The following is a 17,428-nucleotide window of genomic DNA, read 5'->3' as shown; positions in this document are numbered from 1 at the left end:
AAAAGATGATGTAAATGCTAACTGAAAACTTTTTGTCTCGGTGGTCTCTTGAGCTTTTCCACTCTTTGTGTTCACACATTGGTTGCAAGATGGCACATAAATTCAACAACAAATTTTATCCTCTGCTGGACAGGCATGCTGTGGTCAGAGATGGTGCAATATCATGTTGGCAAACATTTGGGCTCCTTGGTATTTTTGCAAATTTATTAATATTCAGCCAAAGTTTGCAGAAGGGTTTAGCTAAAAGGTCAATGAAAGAATATCTGCATATTGTAAATCTAATAATCAGAGAAGATGTCATTTCTGTAAATTTGTAAAAAAGCCAAAGTAAACACTTTAAAGAAATTGCTTCTATATCTGAGGCTAGAAGTGGGGTAATAAAAATAGAAATTATGTACATAGGACCTATTGTGGTATAGAAACTTAACCTCAACATATTGATTGAGGCAGTTCTTTTCCTTGAATTAATATATGCCTACAAGTGAGTATTTGTTTTAGGAAAGTTAAATAGAAAGGCCATGAATAAATATAAAGGCTGAGATGAAATAGCCATCTGGACTACATTAGCCCAAACTGCATAATTGAAGCAAAGAGAGCATACATCCTTTGATCCAGTCACGAACAATTGAAATGAAAGTCAATGGGCACTCTTATCTAATCACTGGAGAAGAGTTTGCAGAACATGTGAGTGAGAAGGACCACTGGAGAGATCCAGCTGGGGCCACCTCTGCAGCAGGAGGACCCCAGGTACACAGCCACAGGTGTCCTCGTGTCTGGTGCTACATCAGGGCCAGGACTTCAGTGCAAGCCCTAGCTAGGCTTATGTTTAAACTGCTAAATCTGTGTGTCCAGCCTTAGCATCTCTGCAGTTTCCACACAATTAGCAGCAGAACCATATGGCAGGGCAAGCTTGAGCTTGTGTCTGTGCAGCTGGAAGAGGTGGGGTGGCTTTGCAGTGCCCCCTTCAGTCATGGTAGGGACACCCAGTGTTCCACAGCCAAGCAGGGAAACACCAGCCCCTCTTAATGCAGATTGGTCTTGCAAGAAATGGCATGGAGAGGGGGCATGCAGTGTTGTACTGCTGCCTTGGAATATCCTCCATTTGGTTAAAGGTGAGGACATGGGAATGGAATTGCAAAAAAATAATAATGGGAATGACAGCCTGTACTTTCAGAGCTTGAATTCTCAAGCCTTTGAATCAGCCTTTGAATCCAGGGCTGGCTCCAGTCTTGGAGGTGCACAGACGCACTTAACTCTAAGGTGAAGGAGCAGACAGAATTGAGGTCTTGAATAGGATTTGTAACCTACTGTTGAAATCCCAGCCAGCTCCTGAATGAGTTATAAACTAATCAGAAACTGCCTCCAGTTAGCTCTGCTTCCCTGAGCACCTCCTTGCCCAGGCCATGAACAGCCCATCAGGAGGGCTCTGACTGCTGGCCCCTTGGTCAAAGATGTCCTGTTTGTCAGGGCTGTAAGTACCCCTGGTCCTAGACCAACAGTGTTGTGCTGGCAGAAGTCTAGAGTCTAAGCCATCAGAGCATAAGGAACTTTTCACTGCTGTAGATGGTTTGAGGGGACCGAATGGGGGGACAGGGAGTGGCAGGGGGATGGTTGTCAGGGCATAGCAGGGGGCCAGGAGGCAGAGGCACCTGCTCAAGAGCCAGGCAGGAGTAAGATGCCTGTTGATTTGGTGATGGGCAGCACGCTGCCTGAGTGAGGAGACAGCGGTGCTCAGGAAAGCAAAGCTTGCTGAAGGCAGCTTCTGATTAGTGTTTTGCTTACTCAGGAGCTGGCTGGGATTTCAACAGCTGGTTCAACCACAGTGAACCAAACTGTCTCCTAGCAGAGTCCTGTCTGGAAAGGGGGAAGAAGAAATTAAGTTGAATCCAAGGAAATAATTTTTCAAGATCCCGTTGTCAACTGCCAGCTTTTTGAATAGCTTTTCCATTTCTCCTGTGCTCCTCAGTTCTGTGCCTGTGGTTAAAGTGTTGGGTTTGTAAACAGAATGTAAAGTCAGCCCTTCTGTGCCGAGAACAACAGCTCTGTGGCCAACAGCATAGTATTATCCAATAATCTTTCTTCATTATTTTCACAGAGCAAGGGAAATGATATGCAGTTGTTCACATATATATACACACACACACCTATATATATGTATTTTCTGACATTACAACATGAAATATTCATATGGAGAGTTTTTCCATTATTTCCAAAGCTCAAGCAGAAATTTCTTAGATGGGTTTGTCTGACTGGCATTATGTAGATAATGTTATAGTTTTTGAAGGATTGAGATGATAATTCCAGAACAAAATTAAAACAAAAACAACAGTCTGCTGATTTTGAGAGTGGGAAAGTTTTAAAACTTAAATTTTCAAATCCTTGAAAAAGTCTTCATTGAGTACCTTCCAGACTGAGACAGACCCCATCCAACTAGCTCTGTTATGCAGTGGCAAGAGTGCCTGTGTAATTGAGAGATGTGTTAGATATGGCTCTCTTAATGCTATCAAAAATTATATCATGGGTCCCGTGACTTACTAGTCATGATGGATGTTCTTTGGTAACAACCACCAGTCAAGTGAATGTGTGTACTCTCTTCCAGTTAGTTAGCAAAGTCTGTGTGCCAGGCCATTATATCCAGACTACAGACCCAGCAGTACAGAAAGGGCAGCTGAAAAAATACACTACACCTTTGAATAACAGCGCTGAGTCCTGTCAGCTCCCTTATTTAAATCCAATCTCCAAGCTGGAAAATAAGATGAAACAAGTTTTCTGTCAGGGACTGTATCACCCACTATTCTGTCCATCCTCTCACTGGAGGATATCTTCTCTTTGTCCTCAACAGTTTGGATGAACACTTTTTTTTTTTGCCATTTGCATTTCACCATATTAAATGAGTAAAACTTGCACAAGAGTTCAGAAGAAAAGAGGATGCCCCATATCCCAGGCACTCACTCACTCTTTCCCACGCAGCATGGCCACCCTCCTGCACTGTCCATCTGCCAAGTAAAATTCAACATCTTGGAGACAAATGGCAAGGGAGAAAGATTTTTCATGAGAAATGGTGAGTTTTCAGAGCAAATACTATATTCATATTTGTCAGGAACAAAAAGTACCATTTATAGCCACGTGTGGCTGAATATAAATGAGTTTGCACAGCTGAGTTAACTTTAACCCTGCTGGGGAGGAAGAGATTTAGCTTAACTGGAAAACCCCACATCAGATTTCTCCAGCCACAGCCCCATGCACTCCTATTCTGGCCCTTTTGGTCACACCACTGCAACCTGCCCGCAGCCTGAAAGATTTGTAAATTAAACACCATACTCCAGGACCAGGGGAAAGAAATACAGTTGAAGATTTTTTTTCCACCCCATGGAATCCAAGCCCAAATGCATTTGCAAACCTACCAGGAAAGCCCTCAGTGCTCTTATCCAGACTTCATCGTGGTTCCATGAAGTCAGAAAATGAAGTCAGGGTGACCCATCTGAAACAGGAAGGGTGAAGTCAGAGGGCGAGGCAAACAAACACAATTGCTACCTTTTGTCCCGTTTCCAAGTCAGTCTCTCAAGGTCTATAGCTTCTCATCTAGAGATGTGGCTTCAAGTTCCTGCTCCGACCCAGCTGTTCCCATAGGTGTTTCTGATGGAGCTGACTGGTTTCTTGGCCTGCTCTTGCACTCACAGCACCTCTGTCTTCCCTGAGGTAGCCGGCTCTGTTGCTTGGTCAACAAGACCCTGTTTCACTCCTGCAGCCTCCCACTCAAGCCTGGTTTGGGGCTCCCGTGTAGGACTCCCCATTGCTGATGTGGAGCTGTGTGTGCAGGCTGAAGAGAGGATGTCTGCATGTGACAGTGGCTGAGTGTGCCACTTGCTGCCTCCATGCCCTGTGGGGAAAGCCAAAGGAGACCAGGAGTCTCTTTGATGAGGGTCAAGCTCTGACAATTTCTTCATTTGTCAAGGAACAGCTGGAGATACTTAGGACACTGTAATTAGCTGATGTGGACTCACTATCAGTCAAACATAGGCTGCCAGAGGAAAGATTAAGGGATAGAAAAGAAGGGGAAAACAATATATCTGGGATTTGTCCTTTTTCCACCCTGTGCATGTTGCCCGAGTTGAGTTTCAAGGCCTTGTACCTGTGCCTGGCTGCCAGCTGAGAGCAGGAGCAGCAGGTGGGCTGTGACATCCTGCAGTGCTGGGGGTGTGCAAGCTCCAGAGCAGAGCAGGACAAGAGGTCCCAAGCTTTCCAGGCATGGCTCTGGCTGGGTCCACTCAGGAAGGCCGCAGCTGCTGTGCAAGGAAAGGTGTTTGTGTGGCTGTAGGCTGGGGGAGCTGATGCAGTCATGCCTGCTGAGCTGGTAGGTCTGATGTCCCTGGACATACTGAGCTGTGACACCAGTCAAGTGTCACAGGCACCAGATGACAACCTTGCATTAAGCAACTTATGCCTCTCTGTGAGACACAGGTTAAAAAGAGAACATCTTCAGGATAGTACATCTTCTAGTTCAACCTTTGAATCAAAGCTAGTAAGTTGTGGGTGTAAATAGGTAACCTGAGTAACTTGGCCTTAGAATTCACATGGATGGATGGATGGATGGATGGATGGATGGATGGATGGATGGATGGATGGATCCACCTTTGATAAAACTGCCCCGGCCTTGGTGGCCTTGTACTAGACCAGCAGCTGTCCACATCTGGTTCCTGCTTACTGACAGCTGGAAAGGCTGAACCAGGCAGTGATTCACCTAAGAGTTGGCCCGGATGATCCTTGTGGCTCACTTCCAACTCAGAATATTCTATGATTCTGTGATGGAGGAGCTTCTCCAGATTTTTAGTCTGTCCAAGGCCACTTCAACATCAACCAATTTCTTAAAGAACATGCAGTCCCTGGAGGGAAGGTGGAGCCCTGGACTCGGCAGGGGAGCTGGCAGGCACATGTTTAGTCCTTGATCCCCAAGCAAGAGAGTAAATACGGGACAGCAAAGTTTTCCACAGGAAAAGGAAAAAGGGAGGGGGAAGAGTCAACTTGCACACATTTTTATATCGAGATGAACTTGTCAGGAGCCATGAAACCAACACTTCAGTAAGAAAGCAGAAGCCGTGAAGGGCTCATTTGCTGACAGGCTCAGTCTCCTGTGGCCGTTGAACTCGAGACCTAAAGGGAGGTGAAGTACAATCATTTTATATTGTTCAAAAAACCACTGGGCTTTATCACAGCCTGCCACAGGAGTACAGACACCTACAGATCTGGGAGTGTAGCTCAGATCAATGGCAAGACTAGAAAGGAGGAAAAATTTCCCTGGGGGTATTGAAAGCAAAACAGCCCCTCAATCTTCAAAGGCAGCTTAGCAAGAGAAACAGATCCCACAAGCTGATTTCTGCAGGCACTGCTTATCTTTTCCAGTGCTAGAGGTTTCACACTTTAAAGACTCACTTCCTCTACAGTGCTCACACAACATCAGTATAATATTATTTCCCCCTCCTCCCTGGTGTCAGTCATTATCTTCCAGCCTCCCATATGTCTTACTCGGATCACATACACTGTGGGCTCTTCTGTAGAGTCACCCCTTGACACAGACAAACAAACAACTGCAAATCATTCCCAAGGTTGGTTTTCCCAGTGCTGCCAGATTTTTTCAAGACATTTTATAAAACCCGTGCAGAATTACTTGTCCTGACCCATGGGCAACAATGCCTGTAGCTCATGACAAGGGAGCTGTTTGTTAGCTGCAGCCTGCCATTCTCTCCTCTCCCATTCCACCCACTAAGGTCTGTCTGTCTGTCCTGCCGTGGTCTGTCAACCCACAGCCCCTGGCTTTTGGGCAGTCAGGAGTCTGGCAGAGGTGGCATGGGAAACCAGGCAAAAATCCTGCTCTTCACCCCTTCACAGGCATTGATGAAAATGGTACAGAGAGTAGTCCTGATATGTTCCTTGTTTTCAGAATGCTGTCATGGTCTGGGAATGCACAGCTCTGCATCTTTCTAAGTCATCCTTCCTTTAAAGAAAGTTGAAAGCCTGCTGTTTTGCATGTCATGTGCAGAGACAAGCAGAACAGACTGGGTCCTCCGCAGAAGAAAGACAACACAGGAAAATTAGTAACATTTGGGGTGATTTTACCCAACCTATTAGGAACTGTAGTTCTGACGAAAGATAAATTGCCAGTAACTGAGGACGGCATAACAAAGAGAACCTGAAATATCATTTATTAGCATGTATGTTGGCTCAGTAAATTATCTAATTTCTGTTTTTCTGTCTTTGGTCCCTGCCTATCCACAGCACTGCTTCATGCAGTAATAAAATGTTTTCTAAATAAAGCTCCAAGCCCAAAGACCCCACTCTGGGTAAATTAACAGAAGTAAACAAGCAAGCAGCTAACTGGAGCTAATTATATATCTGCCAGCAGCTTTGCTTTTAAGCACCTTACAGGTGAACAGTTTAATTACTTAATGTGCTCTATTGTTCTTGAATTAGATATAAGAAAAATAACATTGATCCAATCCTTTTTTTATTTTTACACACTGGAGTTGGAAGGCAAGTGCCTTTGTAAGGGGATTATGCATGCGTTAATCCTCTTTAGCTATGATAAAGTTCTCTGCTTCCTAGTGAGGTTGTTTAACCCTCTTCTAACAGCTGAAGGAAGCTGGAGAAGATGAGTTACAGCTTGGGGGAGTTGAAAGCAGAAAGAAATAAATGTTTGTTTCTTATCTTTTGCCATGCTGAATATTGCTTATCACACTAGTAGGAATGCAGCCTCAAATTTAGCAGGTCCAGTAAGAAAACAGGTGAATGTCATTCCAGCATGGAACCCTTAGTTTCCCTTTTTTGTGCCGTAATGGCTCAGAGTATCAGCAGCATCCTAAAAGCACACCATCAGGAAAAGGGGTGACATGTAATTCCCATCTCATCAGATGGAATTATCCATTGCTGAAGTACAGTATTCCTGTATCTAGATAACTGCATCATGCTGTGAGGACCAATGAGAAAAAGAGATGGATGCTTCAAATCAGTGGAGCACCAGGAGTATGTACCTGGACTCATCCCTTGTAATTTGGATGCTCGCAGGAGGTGATGCAATGTGAAGAAAGCTGGTGTAGCTACACACCTGCTCTTAGCAGTGAAGGCTCCTTTGGAGGTCACCTGCAACTCCAGAGAGTGATTAAACCACCTACAACCTCCCTTGCTCTTTGAAGATGCCTAAAGAATATTCTTGACTGGTAAGGAAGTCTATGGGGACTCTGTACCTAATGGAGGCTCTTCTGTCAATTGTCTGAAGTGGAGATGAATCCAAGCATCCCATCTGCTGCTGGGAGAGGCTGACTGCTGCATGACAGAAAGTGATGTGGCTGCCGAGGGAGAAGAGTGAAAAGTCTTTGTTAGGGGAGCAGAACAGAGGCTGATCCAGACTGTCACCCGCCCAAAGCTGAAGCCTTGTGGAACCATATTAGGTGGAAAGATGGAGATGAGCCAGGAGCCCAGCTCAAAGACTTTATTTTAGTTCCTTTTTCTTTTCACTTTAAAATGGCTGTTATCCTCTTATCAAGTTCAAAAAGTAATTAGTACTTAATGAAAGATCTCTGATGTGTCAAGGCAGAAGAGCATGGCTGATGGAAACAAACACCAGGGTCTGACAGGCTCAAGAACAGTATTTAAAAAACAGGAATTTAAACTTTTTAACCTGGTACAAAGACACCTGGGTCATTATCTCTTTAATTCTTGCTATAACAAAATATGGAAAACATTCATGCAAAGATCAGCTCACTCAGCAATTGCAATAAATGCAAAACCAAAACCATGAGGGCCTTAAGGTCCTGGTGTTAGTGGCAGGCCTTTACCAAATCATCCACTTTCACAAATTACAGTTTCTTCATGCAGGAAAGCATTGCCTGAGCAAAAAACCCACAGCAAACATGTTTCTCTGGAGTTGTCCACCCAAGATCTGTGCACAGCACTGCAGGTGAAGTCTCACCAGAGCAGAGCAGAGGGGCAGAATTCTCTTCCTTGCCCTGCTGGCCACCCTGCTTTGGATGCAGCCCAGGACACATTTTGCTTTCTGGGCTGGGAGCAAACATTGCTGGGTCATGTCAAGTTTTTCACCCACCAGAACCCCCAAGTCCTCCTCCAAAGGGCTCTCAATGAGTTCTCCCAGTTTGTATGCAGGATCTTCTACTTTGCCCTATGTGTGTTGATCCACCTTTAGCAAACCCTAATTTTACATCAACAGCCAAGGTATCGGTCATGAAAGCTCACTGGAAAAGGTAGGTAAACTGAAGTAAGCCAGTGAAACAAAATGAAATGAAGATCAGAATATAACAATGGAGGGGGTATCACCTTGCTCCTGTTCCATCTAACATTATATTTTAATTTTTAAGGACTAAGAGATGTGGATAATATTCCTGGAGTTACTACGCAAGCCCTTTATTAGGAAGTCCCATGGTAATTTTCAGATAACAGCATGGAACCCAAAGGTCTGGGATTTTACTCTTCTCTTTGTCTTCAGCTTCCTGAGGAAATGTAGACAAGTGACTTACCCTTTGTCCCCATTTCTATTCTTTAACATGAACTTACTGGCCACTCCCCCCATCAAGTTTGCAGTGACCTGTGCATTGTTCCAAAGAAATTTCTTCAAGATGGAAGTGGTACAAGAAAAAAAACTCTACAGCATGAAAGATCATTACTGGTAATCATGTTACCATCCCCGTGAGAAGCACTGGGACTGAATGAACAGCGTGTGCTGCCGAAACCCGAAGTCACCAAGTGGAACATTTCACCCTGAGAGATATTTTGGGATGTTTAGAGAACATGTCACCAGGAAATTGCAATTCAGCTCTAGCTGGTTTCTCCACCCCAACCTCTGTCCTGCTATTCCAGATGCATTTTAAATGTGGGCAAATGGAATGCATAGATGTGGATTTGGGAGCCAAATAAGGCAAAGTCAGCAAAAGGGCAGAAATAATAGTATAGAAATAATAGTATTTTAAATGTTATAAGCATCATTTTGCATCACCTACAACCCTTACAGCACATAAATAAGAAAAAACACAAACCTAAATGTTTCAGCTAATGTAATAAAAGGTCTTGGCTTTCTTCCAGGTTATTTATTTGATTAATGGAAAAATATTACTCTTAGCAATATTTTTCACTGTATTCTTTTTACTCTCCATTAAGTACTGAAGTCAGGCTACAACAAAAACCAATACAGGCTTACCTATATTAGTGGCTTCCCTATGCAGAACCAGCCTGAGAAAAGTAAGGGCACTGTTTCCTCCTGCAAGGAATGACGGCTGGAATTTCTTCTTCCAGCTGACCATATAAAAGTTAAATGATTTTTTCCCCCAATAGCCATCTTAGTGTTAATAGATAGAAGTCATAGTAATTGGTACAAGTTGGGTGCCTTGTGACCAGAAGGATTTTCCAAATCTTTAGAAAAAATGACACTTCAAGGAGAAATGGGAATTCTTTGCAGATGGTATGAAGTTTTGAATGGTTGCTGATAAATACTCTGAGTCATCCAAAACTCTGAGCCTCATAAACACATGAAGCAATAACAATCTGCATCCCAGGGATGAGGGACAGGCTTATCTGAGCAAGGAGATAAACTCACAACTTCATGGCTACAGCCACAAACTCAAGGGAATGGGCAGCACTGGAGATCATGCCCTGGTTCAGCTGAGCTCCTGGGAGCAAAAACCAAACCACCTTTTCAAACAGCAGTCATCCTATCCCTCCCGGTGCCCTACACAAAGCCCAGTGGGAATAGGAGGAAAGCCATAAGAACCCTGCACAGAGCTTCATCCCAAAGATCCTCGGGAGAAAGTAGCGCTCCCGTCAAATCAGCAAAGTACTCAGACAAGAAATTGGTAGTCTGTGTATGGTAGAAACCAGAATAGAAGTCTATTGCTCTTGCTCTCCAAAGCCTAGAGCTATCATTTAATGCTTTAAATAAAAGTCTTCTCAAAGCTACTCATTTGATTTTATTTTGCTTTGGTTTTTCTGTAGCAAGTTTGACAACAAGGGCACTTTGCAGGACTGTGCGCATGGCACTTGTAATTAAAGTCAACGGGAGTTATGAAATCTTTAAAACCAAGCCTGGGTGGCTAAAGCCAGTAGCCCAAATATAGAAGCAGCATTTGAAAATCCAGGTCATATTCTTTGTGTGTTTGTGTTACAGCATCACCTAGGGGCTGCAACTGAGATTAATGCCTACTGCTCCTGGAGCTTCCAGGGGTAAAGACAGACTTGGATGCTTCCAAACGCTCAGGTGTGCTGTAGTCATTGTCACAGAGACTGTACTGAACCAGGCTCTGAGCATTTTGATGAGAAAGTTCATCTGGTAGATTTATATGTACATATTCAAACACACACAACTATTTTATGCATTGTTTTTTTAAGCAAGATCCACTAAAATACTGAACTGGAGGGCATAGCAGTTGTAGAACATACTTTGGATCACAGCCACAGGAATGCTGCTGCTGTAAATTCCCCTACTCTAAAAACATTAAATAAGCCATCTACTTATTTCATGATCATCTGAAAACTGAGATCCTCAAAAACGATGAAAATTGAACCCATGTGTATCCTTAGTATAGTCTGGCACTCACATTGTTGCTGATTATAGGAATTCAATGTTTATAATTTGCATTCTTTCCCACACTTGCTTTTTTTTTTTCTGCATTGAAGTAAAAACTGACTTGGTCTTACCATAATATAATTTAGACTGTTGAGGGCAAGACTGCTCCTTTGTGAGGAAAACAAAATCCAAGCATGAGAGACCAATTCTGGTCTTTCACTGAGAAATGACAGAAACAGGAGAAGATACAATCCAAATTAGAGACACAGGAAGGAGCTGGAAATAAAAATTAACACCTCAAATTTCCAAAGTTCTTTGAGATAATCATGACTTGGACTCAGAGTACAAAGGAATTTGATACATTTTGCTGAGCAGCTGCCCTAAGTGAACAGACAGGTCACAAAGATACAACAGAAGACTTGTGCAAGATCTACTCTTTGTGATGTTCTTCAAATGGATAGCATAATTGTAAAAAAGCAATCTAGATCTAGAATCATCCAGAAAAAAACAAACCAACCAAACCAAACTACTTTCTCCAGACCAAAGTGGGTTCCTAGACTCACCCTCATGGTTTATGCATGGCTCTTATGTACAGGAAGGGTACTGGCTTCATTGGTACAATAGAAAATGTGAGCAAGCCTGAAAGCCTATGTATTATTTTCACACTGCCAATGGTAAGCCCTCTGGCCCCAGCTGTGCTGACATGTCTGAAAGGTGTGTCACTCAGTCCAAAAAAAGCTGGAAGCAGCCGAGCCTATCAGCTGGCTTCAGGGGGGGCTCATACAAGTGAAAGCACAGGGGAAGACACCTGAGGTGCACCTACAGCCACAGCACTGACAGATGAGTGAGCAGGCATAAGGTAACAGACCAGGTACCCTGCTGGGCATAAGCCAGGAGCATGGTTGTCCTTGTACTTTTCAGCCCATTGTATGAAGAGCTTATGGTTTTCTAGTCCTACTTTCTTTGAGTAATATCTAAGTGCCCAATTCCTGACCACCATAGTAACATGGGCAGGGTGTTTGTCCAAAACACATTTCCACTCAACTGGGAAACTGCACCTTTAGGGAACTACTTTAATTTACTCAATTAGGACTAGGGCCTGCCATGGCTCCAGAGAAGAAAACTGTGATGTGGATAAGAAGGCAGATCACACCTGCAGACAAAGGGAGCCAAAGAGGTATTTTGAGCATCCAAGCAGCTCACAAACCTCTGGTTAAAGCTAATTGTGTGTTCCTTAGGGTGCTCCAGCATATACCAGAGGGAACAGGTAGCTCAGGAGAGTAGTGCTTAGGCCCATGTACACATTAACAAGACATAGCTGAATGTGAGCACTCAAGACACTGAACTAGGCACACCAACACCTACTTCAATCACACTGCCAGCTTTTGGCTCCAGCTTCTAGTCTGGGTCAAATCATATGATCTTAATAGTGTGCAAGTTGTGCCACAGGGTGACTGAGCACAAATGAAGCTACTAGGCCCATCTGGCACTGCTGATTAAGCTCCACCTTCAACAGCAACTACCAAGGCATAAAACAAAGATTGATCATTCAACTGCAGTAGAGCTCCATGCTTATAAAGGAGCACATTTTTGAAGTGTTGCTTCTTATACAAAGTTTCTTCTACTGTTCCAATTTTCCCCACTATTTTTAATGCTTCAATGAAGAATGAAAAGATAAACACCCTCCGCTCCCCTTCTCTAATGTAGTAAGCAGTGTTCTGAGAGAGGTGGCTCCTATAAATTTTTTAATCAGGTATTTTCCCACCCTTCAGAAGAGGTTTACAAATGAAGACTTGACTTTTAGCTGTTCTTCCCACACTATGAACCAGCTTAAGTCAGGCTATCCCCAACTTTACTACAACTTCAGAACGTATGGCCTCTTTGTAAACCAGAATTCAAAAGGTAAGTCATGTTGAAGGAAAGTCCTTCCCAGCAAATCAGGAAGTCCCAGTATTCAATGTCTGTATAGAGAAGGAACTGAAGAAGAAAAGGAAGGCTATGCTGCTTTACAAACTACACATCTGGCTCTGAAGAGCAATCAACAGCTCACAATAGGTCTTAGGTATAACAGAACTGGAAACTGCTGTTGTGGGAACTGTCAGCAGTGGAAGCCAAAGCAAAGTGATTTAGGCACTCAGTGGCACCTTTATACTGGCTGTTTACTAGGTGACAGCCTGTCCTACAGTCCTTGTACAGGAGGCCTTGTTTCTTCTTTGAAGGTCTGTTGTGAACCATCTTGCAACTCAGCTCTCCCATCCAACAGTAAGTAAAACCCAAAAAGAACTAGTAAGACAAGAACTGATCCTGTACACTAGAAAAACTGCAGAAGGGATAATGCAACTGTTCTTGTTATCAGATCAGCTGCTCCAAAATAATAAATTACAGCAAAACCTTAGAGTGCACTGTAGGCTGCTCAGGAACCACTGCATTTGTCAAAATTCATTTACTTACAATAAAACATAAGAGCTTCTAAAGGCAGTATGTCAATTTCCTATGCCTTACAGGTACAGACAAATACACATACCAGTGACATGGGTTGATTTACACAATTATTGCAAAATACAATACTTTGCAATCAATACAGAGAAGTTCTGTTCAAAAATTATTAAATATGTGGTGACATCTGTGTCCTCTTGTGATAACAAAGTAAAAAAAAAAGTTTTAACAGCTGGAACATCAAATGATAATCTTCACAGAAGAGTAACAAAAGAATTGGTCAAAACCACACTCAAAATATTTAATAAGATGTGGTGTATGATCCGTGCAGCAACCTTAATACTGGAATTCAGTACTCAACACAAGCTCTGGTTCATTGTACAAATCCATTTTCAAACTCTCCATTTTTATTTAATCTACCACTTAAAGTTCTTGCCACTACCCTCTGCTTACACCACGCTGCCTCAAATTAGCCTCCCTTCAATGACTGACTTTGATGGACAGCCTCTGGAGGGCCAATTCCAATCTCTCCACAGCAGCACGGGAGTCACTGGAGGACAGAGAAAGGAAAGAACATCAGAAGCAGGAAAGTAGGAATGAGAGGCTATGGCAGAACAAGTAGTTTAAAACAGGACAGCACACCCATGACTGTTACAAAACACTGTTCAAGCAGCAGAACTCGCTGTTGTTGCTAAACAGCTCAGTGATTGTCATTTATAGGTGTTAAACACATAGACAGCAGCTGATAAAACCGAGATCACTAATTTTACAGCAGTGATCAAAAGCACCTTTCCAATGCCTTCCAGTGCAGAGCTCAGATCCAAAGTGATGGGCTGAAAATACATTTGTCAGTCAGTGGAGGATTTGTGAGAACACATGTGAATTCCAGCCAGAACTGCTGACAGAGGAGAAAAAGTGCCATTTACCAAGCAGTACTTGAATAATTTACTTACGTTTCCCTTTTCCCTAGCAATTTCTCTTTTTAAGTAAAGAAAGAAAAAAACCCAAAACTACTAGCAAAAACAAAAAAAATCCCCCAAAAACCCTCAACCCCCCCCAAAAAACCCAAAACAAATAACAAAAAACCCCAAACAAACAACACCCTTCCCAACCCCCCTGCCAAATGAAACACCACACAACAACAACAAAAAAAAAAAAACCCAACCAAACACAAAAATTTAAAGTAAAAATACTTAATTGGAAATAATTTAAATGTGTTGTCAAACAACATTTTTTCAGGACAAAGCTGTTGTAATAGTGTACAGAAGTCAGCTTCCATCAAGATGACACTTCAATATTTCTCTTTCCAGTATTTTTAGGGTGCAGTTCAGCAATGTGAGCACCAGGCCTACATTTACAAAACATGTGCTTGTCCCCGAGCCAGGCAGATGTTGTACTTTAGCAACTGTTTACACACATAAGCTTTGTATACATAGTTGGTGTGTATACCCCTTGCAATACAAAACAGGCTCTCACACTGGAAAACCACAGTACTTAAAATACCTAAACTATTAGATTTCAAATCTCTTGCTTTGGTATTGAATCAATAGAAAATGTACAATGCCATTCTTCAGTCTTACACAGACTGAGTTTTCAACCAAGGAAATAAAAGAAATAACAAGTCTCAGTATCCAACAAAATCTACAAATACATTCATCAATATGTAGTACATTACAAATACAAATGCAATATATGGAATTGCTATAGCATGAATGAAAACCAAGTAGTTGTACGAGAGCCTGAAAGTCTTCCTAACATATTTTTTCATGTAACATTAAATGTCACTGTGGCAATGATGATGATACAGCAGCTTCTACTACATTACTTTCCAAGCTGTATGCTCCATGTTTGATTGAAAAGTAGGGTAGGAAATTAAAGGCCTCTGAAGAGCTCAGCAGCAACACTTAAGTGCATTGAAAACATTGATAATCTGTGGCACATAGGAATTGATGGATTACACAGGATACTTTCTTCTATTTACAGTATCATACACTTGTATAGAAGTCTCTGCTGCATTTTTTCTTTAGTACCTAGCCTGTGGCAAATCACAGTAACATTAGTCAAAGAAAAAGCAAATCCTATTTTCTCATAAAGACTAAGTAACTAATGGGTATTACTTATCCTTGCTTAAGCTACCTACCCCTCTGAATGCCTTGAATCCCAAAATTTAATTGGCACTAAAACATTTTGATAACTTAATACAGAAACTGATTGCTCATGATTGCTTACTTCTTGACTTAATCATTACATTCACTGCTGGAGAACTATCCACTTTGCTAGATATAACAATCAATACATTAAAAAAACCCAAAGAATACCCAGACAAAAAGCAAATCACCCCTCTCAAAAATACAAACAAAAAACCAAAACAAAAAACAAACAAACAGAAAAACCAACCAAAAAAAACAAACAAAAAAAACCTGCAAGAAAGAAAAGAAAGAGAAACTTTGCTTTTGAATATCTGATGCATGATAGGAAACACCAGAGCAATGGGTTCTATCACATCATGCTGCCTCTCAGACACCAAAGACTACTGCAAGTCTTCACAAATAATTACGTTTATGGAGATGGTAAGCAACTCGGCTTCAGTAAAAAAAACTGCCTTATCACCAAGCTCAGTAGGGCATCTGAGCCTTCAAAGCAGTTTCTGATATCAGTCTGAAGACAACAAGATTTCTGGGTCCAGCTAGGATGGAAGCAAATAGAAGGAAGTAGGAAGAAATATTGCACACAATGTGGCACAGATGAAAAAAAAGACATATTTACACTTGAAAATGCAAAATACACTACAGTAGAGAAGGAAAAACAATGAAATAACATGACCTTTGTCACTGAGGACAGGAGGCATGGTCCTCTACTATGAAGCAGATTTTTATAAATGTATTTTAAAAACTTTAAAAAAATGAATATGTATGACTCAAGCACGAGGACTATGTAGAAAAAAAAAAACCTCTGTGTTTGAAGATCAATTTCACATCCTTTACAAGAAACCTGGACCCATTTCCTTCCTGGTAAAACATAAGGCCTAGAGAACCTTTGAATAAAAGCAAGCAATATGAAAATTTTAAATACTTACTAACAGTTGCATGGGAAAGTTTTGTTGTGAGACTGAGAAAGAAGGGCAGAGTTGCTTTTAGTCAAAGGGTTGCATACTCTTCTAGAAAACAACACAATAAACCAACAAAAAAAATGCAATCAACTACAGCAATTCACTATCAGTTTACTAACCTCTGGGTTGAAGTCCTCAATTAATGTATTAAAAATGACCTTGCAACACCTGAACACAAAACAGGGAGTACCTGCTATGACAAAATGACATTTTTTTCCAGTATACCCCTCATGAACTTTTGCTGCCACACACTGAAGAAACTAGATTTATATCAGTGCATGGCAAGTGTCATCAGGCAATGATCTGCACTACACTGGTGGCTCCATCTTCAACATCCTTCTCTTCAACACCTCCTTTTTCAAACTTTAATTTAAAAATCAATCTTCCATTTGGTAATTCAGAGCCAGGTCTGATCTTCTTTGTCACTTCTGGTCACACTGTAGGATGTCTTTAGATACCATTTTTATTTCTTGCCAATTCCATTTGATACTTTTGATTTGGAGTGTCGATTCCTCCTTCTAGATGAATGGCTTTCACTGTTGACTGAATGTTTTGGTGGACTATTGTCAGCACCTGCTGAGAAATAAATATTTATTTAATACACACACACACACACACATATATATATATATATATATATATATATATATATATATATTTATTTATTTATTTATTTATTTATTTAGTTGACATTGTCAAGCTCCTATCTGAAAGGCAGTAAGGCTTTTTAGAGCTACAGTGTTAACAGTATGGATTATTTCAGGCTAATACAAATTGCTTGATACTTGTACTCCATCTAGTGGCCTATTTTTTTTTAAGCAATTCTTAAGACTCCTGTAAAATTCCTTCCTCCCCCCCAAAAAAAATTCGAAGTTTCCTATAGCAGAGTACAGTGGTGAAACATCTTCCAATTTAAATCATATCAATAATTAAACCTCTCCATTTTTCTGAGTGGCAGAAATTAAGAATTATGTAAGCAAAGTCTTCTAAGAGTACACTTCTAGATTTCAGTCTTTCAAGTGACAGAATATGTTTTATTCTGAGAAAAAATGAGAGGCAGTGGGCACCAAAACAAGAAATCAAGAAGAAAATGTGAAAGAAGCTTGAAGCCTGTAATTAATGAAGTAAGAGGAAGTTACAGAGAAGGGTTTTTTTTGGTCAGATTTCTCCAGCAGGCATAAATGGGAAAAACATTCTGAATGCAAATCATTTTTCTCCAAAATAGAAAAGTCCACAAATTTACTAAATTGAGAATTCTAAACATCCAGAAAAATTATGTATGAAATATAAAGATCTGCTTTAGGTGCTTTTCAAGCTTA

General features: G+C 41.4%; 1 protein-coding gene and 1 long non-coding RNA gene across 3 annotated transcripts in view; both read right to left on the bottom strand.

Annotated features, from left to right (window-relative positions):
• Positions 1–13,276: 13,276 nt before the first annotated feature.
• On the bottom strand, positions 13,277–14,091 carry LOC119697081. The gene is made up of 2 exons (XR_005255715.1): positions 13,789–14,091; positions 13,277–13,550 (listed from the first exon to the last, which is right to left on the bottom strand). It is a non-coding gene; the product is annotated as an uncharacterized LOC119697081 (long non-coding RNA).
• Positions 14,092–14,177: 86 nt separating this feature from the next.
• PTDSS1 (phosphatidylserine synthase 1) overlaps positions 14,178–17,428 on the bottom strand; it is a 28,761-nt gene continuing 25,510 nt past the window's right edge. The window contains exon 13 of one of the 2 annotated variants that reach the window (XM_038127183.1): positions 14,178–16,685. In XM_038127183.1, the coding sequence (XP_037983111.1) occupies positions 16,573–16,685 (113 nt within the window). In that variant the 3' untranslated portion in view covers positions 14,178–16,572. The remainder of the gene's footprint in view (positions 16,686–17,428) is intronic. The other variant, XM_038127185.1, reaches the window with a different exon arrangement.

Source organism: Motacilla alba, chromosome 2 (assembly GCF_015832195.1).
Source record: "Motacilla alba alba isolate MOTALB_02 chromosome 2, Motacilla_alba_V1.0_pri, whole genome shotgun sequence".
NCBI lineage: Eukaryota > Metazoa > Chordata > Aves > Passeriformes > Motacillidae > Motacilla > Motacilla alba.
Note: the sequence above shows the minus strand (reverse complement) of the source record. Positions and strands in the feature narration are given on the sequence as shown.